The sequence below is a fragment of the Cibotium barometz genome, chromosome 13 (assembly GCF_041138505.1).
Source record: "Cibotium barometz isolate CiBa-2024 chromosome 13, ASM4113850v1, whole genome shotgun sequence".
Classification (NCBI taxonomy): domain Eukaryota; kingdom Viridiplantae; phylum Streptophyta; class Polypodiopsida; order Cyatheales; family Cibotiaceae; genus Cibotium; species Cibotium barometz.
Window position 1 is genome coordinate 10,560,203 of NC_141058.1, and position 19,407 is coordinate 10,579,609.

General features: G+C 39.4%; 1 protein-coding gene across 1 annotated transcript; it reads left to right on the plus strand.

Annotated features, from left to right (window-relative positions):
- The first annotated feature begins 2,003 nt into the window (after positions 1–2,003).
- LOC147632355 (putative thiol methyltransferase 2) lies at positions 2,004–4,046 on the plus strand. Its single transcript, XM_086807850.1, has 4 exons — positions 2,004–2,091; positions 3,433–3,553; positions 3,652–3,751; positions 3,888–4,046. The coding sequence occupies exons 1-4, from the start codon at positions 2,004–2,006 to the stop codon at positions 3,936–3,938; spliced, it is 360 nt and encodes a 119-aa protein (XP_086663976.1). The 3' UTR covers positions 3,939–4,046.
- Positions 4,047–19,407: the final 15,361 nt, after the last annotated feature.

Below are 19,407 nucleotides of genomic sequence, written 5' to 3' on the forward strand. Positions count from 1 at the left end.
TCTATATGCATGAGACCTTATTTATGTATATGCTCTCTGCATGAGCTCTATGCATATGCTCTATGTATAGAGCTGCTATGCATGAGGGTTATGCAGAAACTCTATGCATAGAGATTCTATGCATGATCTTTATGCATAGGCTCAATGACTAGGCTCTATGTATATTCTCTATGCAGCATTAGAGTCTATATATAAAACTCTATTCATGAGGCTTCTATGTATAGGCTTATATGCATGAGGATATATGCATGAGGCTTCTATGCATGAGTCCTCATGCATGAGGCCTTATGTATGCATGAGGCTCTATTCATAAAGCTTCTATGCATGAGGCTTCTATGTATAGAGCTTCTATGCATCAGCTCTGTTCTATGCATAGCTTCTATGCATAAGTTTCTATGAATAGGCTCTATGCATATGCTCTATGCATGAGGCTTTTCTACGCATGAGGCTCTATGCATGAGAATCTATGCATTAAGCTCTATGCATGGGAGTTTGTGCATAAATCTCTATGCATGAGGCTCTATGCAAAATCCTTATGCATTAAACTCTACAATGAGGTATTTGCATCATTAAGGCTTTATAGATAAGCTTTTTATATTATGTATGGTCTATGTGAGTTGTGTTTTTATGCGTTTATGTTAAAAAACAAATTTTGCATATCGATGTAGCCATCATGGGGTTCATCACCAACAATAGACCAAGATCGGATTTATGGAGGGGCATCCTCTCATGGGATTCTTGACAATTTAATGCTTCAATCATAGAAGATTCCTAACAATTTAATGCTTCTATGTTAATAAACCCCACGATGGATGTCACCGTGGAATGGGACACATTTAGTAATTACCCATGGGTATTTCGATGACTCCCTTCCATGTCCCTCTACATGTATGTGTTGAAAGATTGGATCTGCATTCGATCATTATGTGAGGGAGGGGGCCGTGCTACTCTTGTTGATTATGGGGAAGAAAAGGTTCTCCCAAATATGTGTGCATTTTTGGATGGTGTATTTGCCGATGTATAGCCATATCACTAACCGCATGTATAGCCTCGTGTTGTAGTTTTACCCCTTTGATCTAGGGGGTTGCTGTGATGCTGGATCATGCTTTCTGTTTTATATGAAGTTGTATAAAATGGTTTGTGAGTGAAGAGTTTGCAGCGGGTAGAATGCAATGAAACACATGAATGTGTTTCATCTCGAGGGGTTGGCTATATGTGAGGAGAGAAATGAGCCCCTCCAAAACACAACGTAAAGGAAGATACAGTGTGTGTATGATAGCAAAGTGTGATCCCAAGATGGTGAAAACGCATGACAGCCAAGGATATTTGTGTAGGTGCACAAAACGAAGATAGAAAGTGCATGGTCAATTGAAAGAGCTAGGCAACACGTATTCTAGAAGAATCAAGGATGTTGACTGAATAAGGAAGGCGGAGGAGATAGTTTCAAGGGACAATAGCAAAGAGCATGGAGGAGAAAGTGAGAAATCTTGCAAAAGAGTGGGCTCCTGCTGCAAGTTGAATTGATTTTGTTGAAGACTGGAGGACTGGAGATCCTACAGATGTTGGATGATCATGGAGGACAGCATAGCGTGAGAGGGCTTGTTTGTGCCAAAGTGGAAGACCTCAGCATTGTCCAAGAGATGTATCCGTGGGTTTTCTAAGTAATCCCTCAGTTAGATACCTGGTCCCAAATCGGTTTCTTCCCGACTGTGTCTGCTTTATGTCGGCGGGATGAGTGCAAAATCTCATGGAGTTGTTGCTTGGTTGAACTGAGGAGGACCCCATAAATATTCTATGTTTTCTTCTTTTTCCTTCTTATCCCAAGTCGAGGACCCCATAAATATTCTATGTTTTCTTCTTTTTCCTTCTTATCCCAAGTCTCAGGGATGTTGAGACTCTTTGTTTGTTTCCAGTGAAGAATAAAGTGAGTAGAGCTTGAGACCTATGAGTTTTGATGAGTTTTCATGCCATGGTGTTTCAATTCTGTTATTTTGAGTGAGATAATGGAGGAGGATCACCTGAGGAAAAATTTGTTGTCTTCTATGTCAGAACTGATTGTAAGACAGAATCAGAAGAGAAAGTACAAAGTTGGTTCTATGTCAATCGGACTTCATAAACGTCACTTGATGGTTGGATTGGCTTGTCTCGACTTAGAAGAAGTGCTTGTGAACTTGGTCTGACAGTCTGGGGACTATCAGCAGTTAGTCAAAAATTAGAAGGGTAAGTTGATGGTATAGGGACCTTGGATTGGCTTGTGTGGGCTTAGAAGAAGTTCTTGTGAACTTGGTCTGATAGTCTCGAGACTGTCAGTGGTAAAAAATCGGAAGGGTAAGTGGATATGTGTTTCTGAGGCAACAACTTATTTGTTGCTATAAGTTGAGGGTATGCAATTATGGATCGTGGTTGGATTTGAATGTTTTGAGGGCTTGAGAGTGTGAGCTGACTCAGAGGAGAGAGTGTCTACTTCAAATGAGGCAGATGGATCAGTTTTGAGAGGACAGAGTTCGAAAGCAGTTGTGGGCCAGTCAGCTGGAAGTCATCACAATGATATCTTGATTAGTCTAGGGTAGCCTGAGGATTGGGGAAGGTCATATGGCACGTGTGGTGCCTTCTGCTCCACATGAGTCTTATGAGTCTGTTTAGTATATTTCTGTCAGCTAGTTCTGTGTCAGCATTCTGAGGCAGAACTCGGTTTAGTTCAGTGAGAGGAGGGTCAAAACAAGATCAGAGGAGGGTCAGTTTAGTTCAGTCAGAGAATAAGGTGAGCAGAGAGACCAGGAGCATACTAGAGATCAGAGCTTTTTGTGACCTATGCTGACCTGGGAGGACAGACTCAGGAACTGAGTGGGCTAGATTGGGAGGGTTTCGAAGAGTTGTGAATTGTCAAGTGAGTCAGTTTGAGTTAAGGTGATAGGAGCAGGTCTGAAAGGTGCCCTTTGATCATGAGCTGGGATTTCTACATCCCCCACTTGTGATCCCTTTTCTTTTCTTCCTTGTGTGTTTGCTGGCGGTGTATAGAGGCCATCACCCGGAGACCACACAACGTCATCAAGCATCTCATCCATGGCCAAATCCTTCGTGACTTCATGTGGTAATGCTACCTTCTTAATCATGTAGGGGTTCTTCACTCATGACCTTATTCCCACTAATATTCTCATGGAGGTCTCTAAATTCCATCCATAATCGTCCACTCATGATAGAGTAATGAGGCATTTAATCCCTCATTCTATGACAAGCCTCCTCCTCATCCTTGTCCTAAAATTAATGCACAATCTAATGCATACATGGGAGCAAAAGTTAACATGCCAAATAGCTCACACGGGTGACGGTGGTGGGCCCTTCATGGATGATATGGGGAAGAGATTCTTCTATGCCTTCCAAGAATTGGTGAAGCAAATTTAGAAGGATACCTTCAAACAATTATACTTACAGTGTCCTTTTTTGGACTCTCAAAATCTGCTGCTTCTTCAAACGGCCAGTGGACTGAGTTTGTCAATGCCGATTTCTACGCCTGGGATCCAGTGGAGCCTTTCGACCTCATCTTCAACTACACGTATATATCCGACAAAAATTAATTCACTAATCATACTAATTAGTTGCAGCTAAGACATCTGATTAATCATAATTATATTGTCCTTCTTTATAGCGCAGGTTCTTCTGCGCCATGGAGCCACCTATGAGGCCGGCTTGGGCAAAGCGTATGGCACAGCTGCTGGCGCCGCACGGAGAGCTGCTCACGCTCATGTTTCCTGTACGTCAAAAACACCTGCACATAATATCCTCAATACATCGTAGATGCTTCAACGTCGACGCCGTTTTTTCATCTCCTCTCTTTGACATGAGGATCAACGCCATTAACTTATGTGTACTGATCTGCTAATTTCCAGCTCGATGATCACAAGGGAGGTCCTCCATACGCCGTATCCAAAGAAGCGTAAGATGATCAGCTCCCATCTGATCTATACATGTAATAGCTAGGATGTTGTTTATATACACCTATCCGACTGATGATGATCACTCTGCGTATTATTGCACAACAGGTACGAGGAGGTTTCAAAGCTTTCTACTGCGAGGACAATGCCTTGGCGGTGGATTCTCGCAAGGGAAGAGAGATGGTGGGGCGATGGACTCGAGCCGCTTAATCTGGTGCGGCCCTCTACCAGGGCAATAACGATCATAATCATAATAACAAAATATGGCTAAAGAAGAGCATTATGCCATCTACCTAGCTCCGCTCTTCTTGATGAATGTGTGGTCCCCACAACAACCAGCTTGTACTACTCTAAATGTTACATCTTGTAGTGAGATAAGATATGTGCCTTTCTAGCTGTGTCTTTTGTTCACTTCTTATGGACTGGATTTGGGCCTTTATAGAAGGCTTCACTCAGGTATTAATGTATTGGTCTCATATGGGTGATTTTGGTGTTACTTAGGAGAACTCTCTTTATTATATATACTTTTTATGGAATATGCTCTCTCTCCCCCTCTTATGCTTCTTGTTTCATATGAAAAATAATGCATAAGCTTTTAATGGGGAGAGAAACTCGTACCACGCCATGAACGACATGGGCCAATTGCCTAGAGAGCCTCCCTAAATTATATGTGTAGCTCCCAATCTAGAATTGCATAGGATAATACTATGGAATGGTGCAGTAGAATATTATGGCCCCCAATCCAAGCACTACAAGGGAAAGGCGGGCTTAGCGCCGCTCCAAACGTCACCTTCATCATGTGTAAAATTTTCCAAAGAGCGACACCGTTAAGAGTGACGTTTTGTGCACGTCAGCAAAACATCACTTTACACACAAATAATCTCAATGATGAGTCACACAAAACGTCACTTTTGTGACATTTAGTGTCATAAAAGTGATAGTAATAAGAGCAATGTTTAATGGCACTCAGGGAGTGACATTTAGTGCCACTTTTGTAATACTATGCATCACAAAAGTGACGTGTTAGGTCACCCATCATCTGTTAAAAAAAACATAAAATCACAACCAAAAACGGCTATTGTCTGTTTTTTACTCATATATACACTCACTCTCTCTTTGCTCTCTTGGGTAACACTTACTCACATACACACTCAATGATTATTCCCATAAAAGGCATACTTACATATACACTCTCTCTCCATCTCACTCTTTCTCTCTCTCTTGGTGTGTCTAACACTTAGGCATTTAACACATGGTTGTTGTGAACATGATCAACAACACTTGGTTATTTAACACTATTTGAAACATGGAGGTAAGCAATTGTCTAATCTTTTATATGTAAGCATATTCTTTATTCTTAATTTGAAAGAATAATTACAAATAGTTTAAACAAATTAATGAATGTATAAATTTATTAACATATTGTCAACTTTTTATGTGTAATCTTAATCAATAAAGAAAGGCACTCATTGATATAATGTGATATCAAAATCTATATGAAATAAAAGAATCAAAAAGCCTTAACTATGACTTGAATAATAAATGGGCCTCTACTACTATGGCAATAACGATGATAATAATAACAAATTATGGCTAAAGAAGAGCATATTGCGTCTACCTAGCTCTGCTCTTCTTGATGAATGTGGTCTCCCCCTCCCTCCCTCCCCAGTGTTACCTCACCATTAAGATCAACTCATGACCAACAACCAGCTTGTCCTACTCTAAATATTGCATCTTGTAGTGAGATAAGAGATAAGGATTAGGACATGTCTTTCTAGCTGTGAGTCTTTTGTTCACTTTGATATTCTTCCATTTTATGGACTAGATTTGGGCCCTTATCGGCTTCATTCATGTAATAATGTATTAGTCTCATGGATCATTTTGGTCTTCCTTAGTAGACATCAATAGAACTTTGTTTCTATATACATACATGTGTGTGTGCGTGCGTGCGTGTGTGTGTGTGTGTGCGTGCGTGCGTGCGTGCGTGTGTGTGTGTGTGTGTCTATATACATATTTATTTATTTATTTACTTTTCATAAAATATGCTCTCTTTCTCTCTCTCTCTCCACGAGATGGGCAGCATAGCCGCATGATGAGGAGAGAGAGTAGAGAGAGGGGGCCCAGGCAGGTGCACTAGTTGTACACAGTTACAATACACAGTGTCCACGCGGCTATAGCCACGTGTTGCTATTATGCAGCTATAGCGGTTATATATATAGCCGCATAGGGAAAAAAATCTAGACATTACAGAGAACATTCTCGAGAGCTGAAAATATCCCAATATCACAGAAGAAGAAGCACAAAGTATATTGTAATACAATCAAATATGGACTAAATCAAGACTGGCAAATTGAGCAATTGTTTAATGAATTAGGGTGACCTTGGCCCAATATCTCTTACAGCTTCTATCAAATCCATACATGCTAACCGGTCTATCTCATAATCCATATGTCCCATTGCAAGATCAACAAAAAGATCTATCCCACTAGCAGTGGACTCCTCATCATCATCATCATGCTCAGAATCAATTTCTTCCCCATTATCTTGGATAAAGACACCTTCATCTTGTGGTATCTCACATTCTTTATCTTGTACTTGATCCTCTACTACAGGTTCATTTTTAACTGCCACTTCGTCTATGCACTCTTCAACATCCCTATCTTGAAAAATGCTCTTTGAACAACAAAGAGAAACTTGTATGACATACCACCATTTCTTGTCATTTATATCCGTATTCATGAACCACAACCTTGTAAGAAGAAACACATCGAGTGTAAATTAAACCTTGCCACCCACCTCTTCATAACTTCACTATTGAGAATACAAAATGTATTCACCTTATTCAACATTAATGTATCCATTCTCCTTGCTCTCCCTTTGCCTTGTGGTATGTGGGACACCATGCACTCATCTTCCTCATTACTTTACAATCGTGGAATTGTGGGATCCACTCGAGAGAGATACTATGAAATGTGGACACATGCTTCTGGCACTAACCAACCCTTTGCTATGCTTCCTTCTGGCCTAGCTTCTTTCTTAACAAAATCATTCAAGGTCTTCATGAAATGCTCAACAAAGAACATCCATTGTGCATGCACAACACCACACACCGACACTTCAACTATGAATTGTACCAGGAGATGTAATTGACTAGTGAGGATAGTTCTTGGGAGGTTCTCCTCTATCATGCACACTGCCTCCACTGCCATTACTCGAGCTGCATTAATAGTGGATGGATGTACCTAAGATGGAGCTAAGTCCATTTAATTAGCATGACATGTCTCACAAACTAGCACAACATGTTAGAATTTTAGTTTTTTCATACCTCAACATGTTAGAAAGGTGGGATTAGCGCTGCTCCACACGTCACCTTCATCATGTGTAAAATTCTCCTAAGAGAGCGACACCGTTAGAGTGATGTTTTGTGCACGTTGGCAAAACATCACTTTACACACAAATAATCTCAATGACGAGTCACACAAAACGTCACTTTTGTGACATTTAGTGTCAGAAAAGTGATAGTATGAGCGATGTTTAATGGAATTAAGGGAATGACATTTAATGCCACTTTTGTGACACTATGCATCACAAAAGTGACGTTTTAGGTCACCCATTATCTGTTTAAAAAAATATAAAATCACAACCAAAAATGGCTATTTTTTCTTTTTTACTCACATATACAATCACTCTCTCTTTGCTCTCTTGGGTAACACTTACTCACATACACACTCATTGATTATTCCCATAAAAGGCATACTTACATATACGCCCTCCTCCCATCTCACTCTTTCTCTCTCTCTTGGCTAACACTTAGGCATTTAGCACATGGTCGTCGTGAACATGATCAACAACACTTGGTGATTCAACACTATTTTGCAACATGGAGGTTACATATTCTTTACTCTTTATTTGTAAGCAATTGCCCAATCTTTTATATGTAAGCATATTCTTTACTCTTAATTTGAAAGAATAATTGAAAATAGTTTAAACAAATTAATGAATGTATAAATTTATTAACATATTGTCTACTTTTTATGTGTAATCTTAATCAATAAAGAAAGGCACTCATTGACATAATGTGATATCAAAATCTATATGAAATAAAAGAATAAAAAAGCCTTAACTGTAACTTGAATAATAAATTGGCCTCTACTATTATGGCAATAATGATGATAATAATAACAAAATATGGCTAAAGAATATCATATTGCATCTACCTAGCTCTACTCTTTTTGATTAATGTGGTCCCCCCTCCCTCCCTCCAATGCTACCTCACCATTAACATCAACTCATGACCAACAACCAGCTTGTCCTACTCTAAATATTGCATCTTTTAGTGAGATAAGAGATAAGGATTAGGGCATGTCTTTCTAGCTGAGTCTTTTGTTCACTTCGATATTGTTCCATTTTATGGACTGGGGGTTTGGGCCCTTATGGGCTTCATTCATGTATTAATGCATTTGTCTCATGGATCATTTTGGTCTTCCTTACTAGACATCAATAGAACTTTGTTTCTATATATATACATGTGTGTGTGTGTGTGTGTGTGTGTATCTCTATATACATATATATTTATTTATTTACTTTTCATAAAATATGCTCTCTCTCTCTCTCTCTCTCTCTCTCTCTCTCTCTCTCTCCTCGAGATGGGGAGCATAGCTGCATGATGAGGAGAGAGAGTAGAAAGAGAGAGGGGGCCTAGGCAGGTGCACTGGGTGTACATAGTTACAATACGCAGCTATGCATGCGGCTATAGCCACGCGCTGCTAATATGCGGCTATAGCCGTAATATGTATAGCCACGTAGGGAAAAAATCCAGACATTGCAAAGAGCATTCCCGAGAGATGAAAATATCACAATATCACAGAAAAAGAAACACAAAGTATATTGTAATACAATCAAATATGGACTAAATCAAGACTGGTAAATTGAGCAATTGTTTAATGAATTAGGGTGTGGTTGGTCCAATATCTCTTACATCTTCTATCAAATCCATACATGTTCCAAGATTAATAAAAAAAATATATCCCACTAGCAGTGGACTCATCATCATCATCATGCTTAGAATCAGTTCCTTCCTCATTATCTTGGATAAAGGCACCTTCATCTTGTGGTACCTCATGTTCTTTATCTTGTACTTGATCCTTCGCATGTTCATTTTTGACTAGAACTTCGTCTATGCGCTCTTCAACATCCGTATCTTGAAAATGCTCTTTGAAACGAAGAGCAACTTGTATAACATACCACTATTTCTTGTCATTTATATCCGCATTCACGAGCCACAACCTTGTAAGAAGAAACACACCGAGTGTAAATTAAACATACATAAGTATGATATAATAAAAGCTTAGGGCTAGGATTTACTTGTTCACAATGGTGAGGTAGTATAAATTTGTCCCTCTCTATTTGCTAAAATTTTATAGAATTGATTGCCATAAATCCATTTGGATACCTTTTCATGATTGCTTGAGCGCCTCCACACACATCCTTGAACCACTTCACATCCAATATAAAAATTTAAAATGTTAAGAATCCAACCTTTAAAATGTTTTGAATAATACCACAACAATCAAGCATTGCTCCACTTTCTTGCTCAAAGTTTTGCATAACCCTACAATTTTGGGTATTTCTCTTTGTATCTATATGTTGGGTACAACACAAAATCAAAGACATACTTAAGAATAGGAGGTCTCTAGTAAGTAGACATGAAAACGAGGAGAAAGCCCGAATAGATGCCGATCAAAATGGACATGGTAAGCCATCTACTGCTCATAAGGGCAAGTGGAAGAAAGCCAAGAAGGAGCTCTTAGAAGGAGTAGTGAACCAACAACAAAGAGAAGCACAAGGGGCGAATACAAATGGAGCGATATGGATTGTCGCACTTCGGCGGATCTGGAGGTTGTGCATCATGGGAGGCCAAGTTTGTATGTATAGTGCAACTTCATGTCTTTTCTTTGTATGCTCTCTATTTGAGTTGTGTTATAATTGTTGTAATGTTTGTCTTGTGATGTAGCATGACATTGTGGGTAGAGATCCTTCCCCAGTAGACACTGGCTACCATCCTCGTAGTAGTAGAGGAGCCTTACATGGGATTACCTTCACGACGATGAAGGGATCATTCGAAAAATACAATCGAGCAAGGAGAACACCAATGCAGGTAATACTTTTTACTTTTTTTTACAAAACATGTTTCGACCTTTATAATACTTTCTATTTTTATTTATATATATCTTCACTTTGTGTAGGCACAAGGTGGACAAGAAGACTCGGAGAGTTATGACTCCTCCGAGTAGTCGCCCGCTAGTTTTTCTTCATGTATAGTTTTGGTTTATGCAACAATGTTTCTTTTGCAAGCCTCATGTGGCTACCATCATGTATGGACAACTTCTTGGATATAAGATGAAATTTTTCATCTTCATTATGTATCTATGTTTTTATTCAAGCCTTATGTGGCTACGATCATGTATGGATAATTTTTTGGATATAAAATGTAATTTCTCATCTCTCTCTCTCTCTCTCTCTCTCTCTCTCTCTCTCTCTCTCTCTCTCTCTCTCTCTCTCTCTCTCTCTCTCTCTCTCTCTCTACAATAGTTGGGGAGCATAGCTGTGTGATGAGGAGAGATAGTAGAGAGAGGGGGGACCGAGACATGTGCGCACGGTGTACACAATTATAATACACAGCTACAATCACGCATTGCTAATACGTAGGTATAGCTGCATATATAGCCACGTACTGGGAAAAAATCCAGACATTCTCGAGAGCTAAAAAATATCCTAATATCATAGAAGAAGAAGCACAAATGTATTGTATTATAATCAAATATGGACTAAATCAAGACTGGAAAAACGAACACTTGTTTAATGAATTAGGGTGAGCTTGGCCCAATATCTCTCACATCTTCTATCAAATCCATACATTCTAACTAGTCTATCTCAAGATCCATATGTCCCATTGCAAGATCAACAAAAAGATATATCCCACTAGCAATGGACTCAACATCATCATCATCATCATCATCATCATCATGCTAGGAATCAATTCTTTCCTCATCATTAGCTTGGATAAAGACACCTTCATCTTGATTAGTTGGTGGTATCTTGCATTCTTCATCTTGTACTTGATCCTCCACATGTTCATTTTTTACTACCACTTCATCCATGAGATCTTCAACATCCGCATTTTCACCATCCTGGGATCACACTTTGCTATCATACACACACTGTATCTTCCTTTACATTGTGTTTTGGAGGGGCTCATTTCTCTCCTCACATATAGCCAACCCCCCGAGATGAAACACATTCATGTGTTTCATTGCATTCTACCTGCTTCAAACTCTTCACTCTCACAAACCATTTTATACAACTTCATATAAAACAAAAAGCATGATCCAGCATCATAGTAACCCTCTGGATCAAAGGGGTAAAACTACATCCTCCCAAGCCACCTAAACAATCCGATCCATTCACTTGGATCAAACACTTGTAGACAATCTTGAAACAGCATCAGGATCCTACTGCTATCAATTGGCTGCACCATCCACGCATACTTACTATGCTGCCTCCTATCTACCTCTCCACTCCTAATCAACACTGCTCCCTCCATATGACTCAACACTCTCTAAAACTCTGTGAATTTTCATAAAACCTTCATATTCATTCCCATCCTCTTCCCCACTATCAAATTAAACTCCTAGCACTACCTGAGCACTACCATACCCGTTCACACCATTCACTTGAGGGGGGTTTGTTGGTCATGTCCACTCTCGGCGGCTAGTTCAAGCGTGAACCCAGCTTACTCACAGGCACTTTTTCCCTATGACTATATCACTGCTCGAACAAAAGTATTTCTAGAAAAAGTAGAAAACCCTTAATCTAAAATTTAAAAAATTCACTTGAGAAATTTTTAAAAATTAAAAAGTATTACTACTATAACCCTTGAAAATTTGAAGGTATTCATACCTTCAACTCAAATTTCAAAAGGTAATTTTTAAAATTTGAAGTTGGGCTTACACTAAACCTTGATTTTTTAGCACTGTACTATATTATAGTATAGTATATAGTATATTATATATACTATACTATATATATAAAAAGTATAGAATATATATGTAAAAAGTATAGTATACATATAAAGTAAAGTATAGTATAGTATAGTATATATTAAAATTGTATATAATTTTTATTGTATATAATATGCATTGTATTAATAGTATATAACGTATAATATATAGTGTATTATAGTATATACAGTATATATACAAAACATTATATATATAGTATATATACTATACATTATAATGTATATATACTATATACATTATATAGTATATGTATATATACTATACATTAAATTTAGCGGTGCATTTGCCCTATCAACTACTTATTTGTTGTACTAATTCTTTCTATTTGCTACTTCCGTGAGTGTTAGCATTCATTATGGCTAAGTCTACCTTGCATCTCCAGAGGTTTGACAGAAACTTAGTACAAAGGCATTTGTCTGAATATATACTCTTGTGTGTGTGTGTGTGTGTGTGTGTGTGTGTGTGTGTGTGTGTGTGTGTGTTTGTTGTGTGTGGAGTGCGTGTGTGAGAGCATATCTTGATATAGAGTTCTACACCCACTATTCAGCACTGATGACATTAGTGGGGATGACGTAGTATCTAGTCTATACTATGCATAATGGCGTCGTTTGATAGTTATATAGTCTTGTGGGTTAACTACCATGAGTATTTGGGCATGTTCCTGGATTCACCTAGGTATATAATTCATTCATATTAGCAAAAATAGTGGCCTTAGTTACCATGAAAGAATGGACCTAGGGCCATTCTTGCACCAGTTGTGCACGAAAAGAATGGCCCTGGGACCATTGTTACACATGTTATGAAAAAGGATGGCCTTATGGCCATTCTTGTTTGCCCAAGAGCATGCAAGAAGGTTGGGTAGCACCAAGGCCATGCTAGATTGGCCCTAGGGCCATTGTTGCATGCACAAGACCTTCAAGATTGGCCCTATGGCCATTCTAGGATGCCCCATGGCCATTCTTGCACCTATTGTAAAAGAAAAGAATGGCCCTACGGCCGTTCTTGGATGCCCAAGAGCATGCAAGAAAGTTGGTGCCACTAAGGCCACGCTAGAATGGCCCCATATCCATTCTTGCATGTAGAAGAGCATCAAGAGTGGCCCTAGGGTCATTCTTGGATGCCCCATGGCCATTTCCAACGTGACCTATGTGCCTTGGGGTCATGCAAGAATGGCCCTAGAGCCATTCTTTTATACCCTTGCATGCTCTTTGAGGCCTTTAAGGCAAAATAGTGGGCTTATTTGCCACAAAAGAATAGCCCTAGGGCCATTCTTGCACTGGTTGTGCATGAAAAGAATGGCACTGGGGCCATTCTTGCACCTGTTGTGCATGAAAAGGATGGCCCGGTTGGGTGGCACCAAGGCCATGCTAAAATGGCCCTGGGCCATTATTGCATGCACAAGAGTAGCAAGATTGGCCCTAGGGCCATTCTTGGATGCCCAAGAGCATGCAAGAAAGCTAGTGCCACCAAGGCAATGCTAGAATGGCCCCATATCCATTCTTGCATTTAGAAGAGCATCAAGAATGGTCGTAGGGCCATTCTTGGATGCCCCATGGCCACTTCTAACATGACCTATGTGCCTTGGGGTCATGCAAGAAATGGCCCTCGAGCCATTCTTTGATGCCCTAGGGCCAATCTTGCATGCCCTTTGAGGCCTGTAAAGCAAAACGGTGGCCTTATTTGCCATGAAAGAATGGCCCTGGGGCCATTCTTGCACTGGTTGTATATGAAAAGAATGGCACTAGGGCCATTCTTGCACCTATTTATTAGGTAAAGGATGGCCCTATGGCTATTCTTATTTTCCCAAGAGCATGCAAGAAGGTTGGGTGGCACCAAGGCCATGCTAGAATGGCACTAGGGCCATTATTGCATGCACAAGATCATCAAGATTGGCCCTAGGGCCATTCTAGGATGCCCAAGAGCATGCAAGAAAAGAATGGCCCTATGGTCGTTCTTGGATGCCCAAGAGCATGCAAGAAAGTTGGGTGCCACACTAAGGCCATCACACCAAGGCCATGCTCGAATGGCCCCATATCCATTATTGCATGTAGAAGAGCATCCCCTAGGGCCATTCTAGGATGGCCAAGAGCATGCAAGTAAAGAATGGCCCTAGGGCCATTCTTGGATGCCCAAGAGCATGCAAGAAAGTTGGGTGCCACCAAGGCCATGCTAGAATGGCCCCATATCCATTATTGCATGTAGAAGAGAATCAAGAGTGGCCCTAGGGCCATTCTTGGATGCCCCATGGCCATTTCCAACATGATCTATGTGCCTTGGGGTCATGCAAGAATGGCCCTGGGGCCATGCTTTGATGCTCTAGGGCCAATCTTGCATGCTCTTTGAGGCCATTAAGGCAAAACAATGACCTTTTTCCCTGGACATAGGGTTTTTTCCCATGTGAACACACTTATGTGTGTTGGGCACTTAGCCCTAGGCTTTTTATTACTCACTTGTACTTTCATTTCATCTCATTATTGAGTACATCTTTTCCAGCACTCTCCAAATCAGCAACTTTCTCTACCCCCTGGTCAACATCCCCTCCTTCTTCATTCCACAATTTGCTTATGGCATTCAACACCTCATCTTCCCCAACACACTCTTCAATATCAACATGCTCTTCAAACTTCACAACATCACCAAGCTTCATAGACTCATCAAACAAAACAGATATACCTTTCACGACATCATCCAACAAGGCACCTACATAGAAACACTACATAGGACAAAATAGACATTGTCCACAATGTCTACAAAAACCTTATAACTCAAAATAGGGCTCAAAATGACTCTAAATAAATATTTGAGCACTTTTTTTAGTATGAATTATGCTCTTTCTTTAGTGAGAGGGATCCCTAAGATATGACAATTCCCCCTTCTAATGTGTATTGCTACTTCTATCCCTAATTGGAAACAACTAACTGTAGAGATTTGATTGAGAATTAAAGAGAAAGAGATGAAAATATCCTTCAATTGTGTACCACTTTCTTTGCTTACCTCTTGCTTGCTTCTAAGATCACATAAACTACCACTCTCATACCATGATAAGAATGTGGGGGAGAGGGTGAGCTTGAGTTCCTTACAAAAGAAAACTTCTTGACACACACATATAAGAGTAGTCAAGAACATAAGAGAGACATGGATGACTTAATTTTTTTTCTTTCTTCTTCACTTCTTGATAATCATAATGTAAAGATAAGAGTATATATTATAAGGGAAGGTACTCTTCTATGAAAAGCATACAAAATTAGTCCATAGTGTGAACTTGACTATAGAGAGCTAGCACTATAACTATATCATAACTTTACAAAAACAAAGTGGCTATTACATAACCTATAAACCATTGGCCGCATATTAACCATAATCTTTACAAAAACAGTGGCAATTACATAACCTATAAACCATTGGCCACATATTAACCATAATCTCACCAACCATGCTAGTGGGTGTAAGTGTGGAGATATCATCCTGGTATGTCATCCTACCTGCACTAGTTGAGCTTAATTTCTTAACAACTCATATAGTGGAGTCTATATCCACACTAGTTGATCTTGATACCTTAATCTCCATATAATGGAATCTATATCCACACTAGTTGATCTTAATATCTCAATGCCTGTATAGTGGAGTCCTTATTGCTTGTCATAATTATGATTTATCCCATATGATTTTGACTTGATTTCATTCTCCTACTCTCTTTCTTTCTCAAAGAACTCATCAAGCATCTTGTCCATGGCCAAATTTTCTTCTCGACTTCATGTGGCAATGCTAAATTCTTAATCATGTAGGGGTTCTTCACTCATGACCTTATTTACACTGATATTATCTTGGAGGTCTCTAAATTTCATTCGTAATAATCCACTCATGATAGAGTAATAAGGCATTTAATCCCATATTCTATGTCAAGTCTCCTCCTCATCGTTGTTCTAATATTCATGCATAATCTTATAAATAGAGCAATCTAATGCATGGGAGAAAAAGTTAACATATTATATACTTGCCAAAGAATTCACATTGGTTATTTCGTTGAATCGACCATAATCCCACACATGCTATTATGATAGGTCATAAACGCACAATTTCTCCCTTGCATCACTCACATGAATATGAGCTCTTTTGGCACAACCACTCATGTTGACTTCTTATAGGTGTGGGGTCATTCCTTGGATGATGAGGGTGAAGTCCCATGATTGATGGGGGGGACATTTATATATTAAAAACTACATTAGACAATTATAACCCTATTGTCCTTTAGGGCATCCCCACCCATTAGGTTGCTTAAGAAACGTTCTCTTAGATATCTTCGGATTTTTTCCACACTACACGGCTACCAGCCTAGTGATACACTCCTATACGAGCGACTATAGCCATGTAGGAGCTTGAGGACATTGCATATAGTATGACTTGGGGTGATGGTGGTGGGCCCTTCATGGATGATATGGGGAAGATCAGATTCTACTATACCTTCCAACAATTGGTGAACCAAATTTAGAAGGATGCCTTAAAACAAGTGTAATTGTGCCCTTTTTTGGACTCTCAAAATTTATCTTTTTCGGGGCTTCAAGTATATCTAAATGCTTTCAATGTTCATTACATAAAGGAATGGGGGAGAAACATCTCCCCCATTCCTCCCCCTTTTGTTTTTGTTTTGTAATCTATAGTGTGGCTATACAACACGAGGCTATACATGTGGTTAGTAATATGGCTATACACCGGCAAATACACCATCCAAAAATGCACACATATTTGGGAGAACCTTTTCTTCCCCATAATCAACAAGTCTAGTAGCACAGCCCCCTCCCTCACATAATGAGTGAATGTAGATCCAATCTTTCAACACATACATGTAGAGGGACATGGAAGCTAGTCATCGAAATACCCATGGGCAATTACTAAATGTGTCCCATTCCATGGTGACACCCATCGTGGGGTTTATTAACAACTCTAGTGGTATTGTCAGGAATCTTCTATGATTGAAGCATTAAATTGTCAGGAATCCCATGAGAGGATGCCCCTCCATAAATCCGATCTTGGTCTATTGGTGATGAACCCCATGATGGCTACATCTATATGCTAAATTTGTTTTTTAACATAAACGCATAAAAACACAACTCACATAGAGCATACATTATATAAAAAGCTTATCTATAAAGCCTTAATGACGCAAATACCTCATGCAAGAGTTTATGATTTTGCATAGAGCCTCATGCATAGACTCTAATGGATAGAGCTTTATGCAAACTCCCATGTATAGAGCTTAATGCATAGAATCTCATGCATAGAGCCTTATGCGTAGATGCCTCATGCGTAGAAAATCCTCATGCATAGAGCATATGCATAGAGCCTATTCATAGAAACTCATGCATAGAAGCTATGCGTAGAGCAGAGACTATGCATAGAAGCTCTATACATAGAAGCCTCATGCATGGAAGATTTATGAATAGAGCCTCATGCATACATAAGGCCTCATGCATGAGGACTCATGCATAGAATCTCTATGCATATATCCTCATGCATATAAGCCTATACATAGAAGCCTCATGAATAGAGCTTTATATATAGACTCTAATGCCTGCATAGAGAATATACATAGAGAATATACATAGAGCCTAGTCATTGCATAGAGCCTCATGCATGAATAAGGTCTTGTGCATATATAAGAGGCTTACCTCTTATGCTTGTGAGAAGGTCTTGTACATGGCTGTTCTTCTTTGGAAAAGAAACCCTAAACCTAGCCATAAAAGGCAATAAAATAAGCAAAGTTTTTATATTTAAGAAACTATTAATACAACTAGTTAAGCCTTCAAGAGAGAAAACAAGCATACAAAAGATCAAGGTGAGGGGCTTACCTCTTATGCTTGTGATAAGGGCTTGTACATGGTTGATCTTCTTTGGAGAAGAAACCCTAAACCTAGCCACAAAAAGCATTAAGATAAGAAAAGAGAGCAAACAAGCATACAAGAGAGCAAGCAAGCATACAAGCATATAGGAGACCCAAGCAACAAAAGATTAAAGAGAAGCAAGCATACAAGATAAGCAAGCAACAACCGGCAAGTCTCAAACCCTAGATTAGTGCACTTAAAAAAATAAAAGATTAAAGAAAACAAAGAAGGTAAGAATATTGTACATACCTTGATAGGAGGAGGACTTGTGAAAGTTGGAAGGCAGAAGAGGAGGAGGGCTTGTGAGGGAGACAAGGAGAAGGGGTTGTGAAGGTTATAGAAAAGGGTTGGAGATTAGGTAGCCTCCGCTCCCTCCAAAATAGCCTGCAAACAGTAAACGTAAGAATACGAAAGCAAGTGCAACACGGGAGGGAAGTATCTCATTTCTTTTTCCCAGTACATGGCTATGGGCGCGTCTATGGACATGGCTCTAGTCGGGTCTATAGCCACACTGATAGCAGCATACTAGGAAAAAATTCCAGAGAGCTATTTTTGATAGATTCAAAGAGCTAAATTTGTGTTTGATGAAGTTGAATGGTAATTTCACATACTTGTATTATGTGGCATGATTTTTAGGTGCCCACCATGCATAGATGAATGTCATCCTCGATGCCTTATTCTTCTGATGATGATGAGGCACTTGTGCAAAGTCAGCATGAGTGGTTATGCCAGAATTTCCATGTACATGCAAGACATGCAAGGGAGAAATTGTGATGAATCACAATAAACCTATGCCAGATTATGGCTGATTCGAAGATGTACGACATGTGGCTAGTTTAGTGAGTGTATATATTCTCTATCACAAGTTTTTATGGACATGATTTAGGTATTAATAAGGTAGTCCATGTTTTTTTAGGACATGGACGTGACATATCGTAGGATAAGGGAGTCTATACCTCATTACTCAGTGTAGTGGTGGTGGACAACTACATGAAGGCTTTAGAGGGGTGAGCCCGCAAGCTCGACATGGGGAAGAAATGTCTCCCATCAATGGCACACATGAAAGTATCAAACTGGCTCCTTTCGTATCCCTAGGGTGTCATGCATTCTTTAAAGGGGGAATTCACAAAAACAAAGAAGAAAGGAGCAACTCAATTGTATGGTCTAAAAACACATGATTGGCACAAGATATTTCAGGTATGTTCAATTTACCCACTAAGTGGCATGATGGTCTTTCATTGTAATTACATATCATTGATTGAAATGTTTTGTGTTACATAGTTCATTCTTCCCATATGCATTATTGGGTGTGGAGATCAAAAAGTACGTGAGGCCATCTACAAATGGGGACGGTGGTGAAGTATGAAAATGGGATGTGAAGTGGTTTAAGGATGTGTATGGAGGCACTCAAGCAACTGTGAAAAGGCACCCAATTGGATTTATGGTGATGATCGATTCTATAAAATTTTGGCAAAAAGAGAGGGACACATTTGTGCTAACTCACCATTATGAACA

Excerpts from the sequence above, each read along its gene's own strand:
- LOC147632355 (XM_086807850.1), top strand. The coding sequence starts at position 2,004 with ATGGAGGAGGATCACCTGAGGAAAAATTTGTTGTCTTCTATGTCAGAA. Across the intron at positions 3,554-3,651 it reads GACCTCATCTTCAACTACAC|GTTCTTCTGCGCCATGGAGC; the intron begins GTATATATCCGA and ends TTTATAGCGCAG. Across the intron at positions 3,752-3,887 it reads TGCTCACGCTCATGTTTCCT|CTCGATGATCACAAGGGAGG; the intron begins GTACGTCAAAAA and ends GCTAATTTCCAG.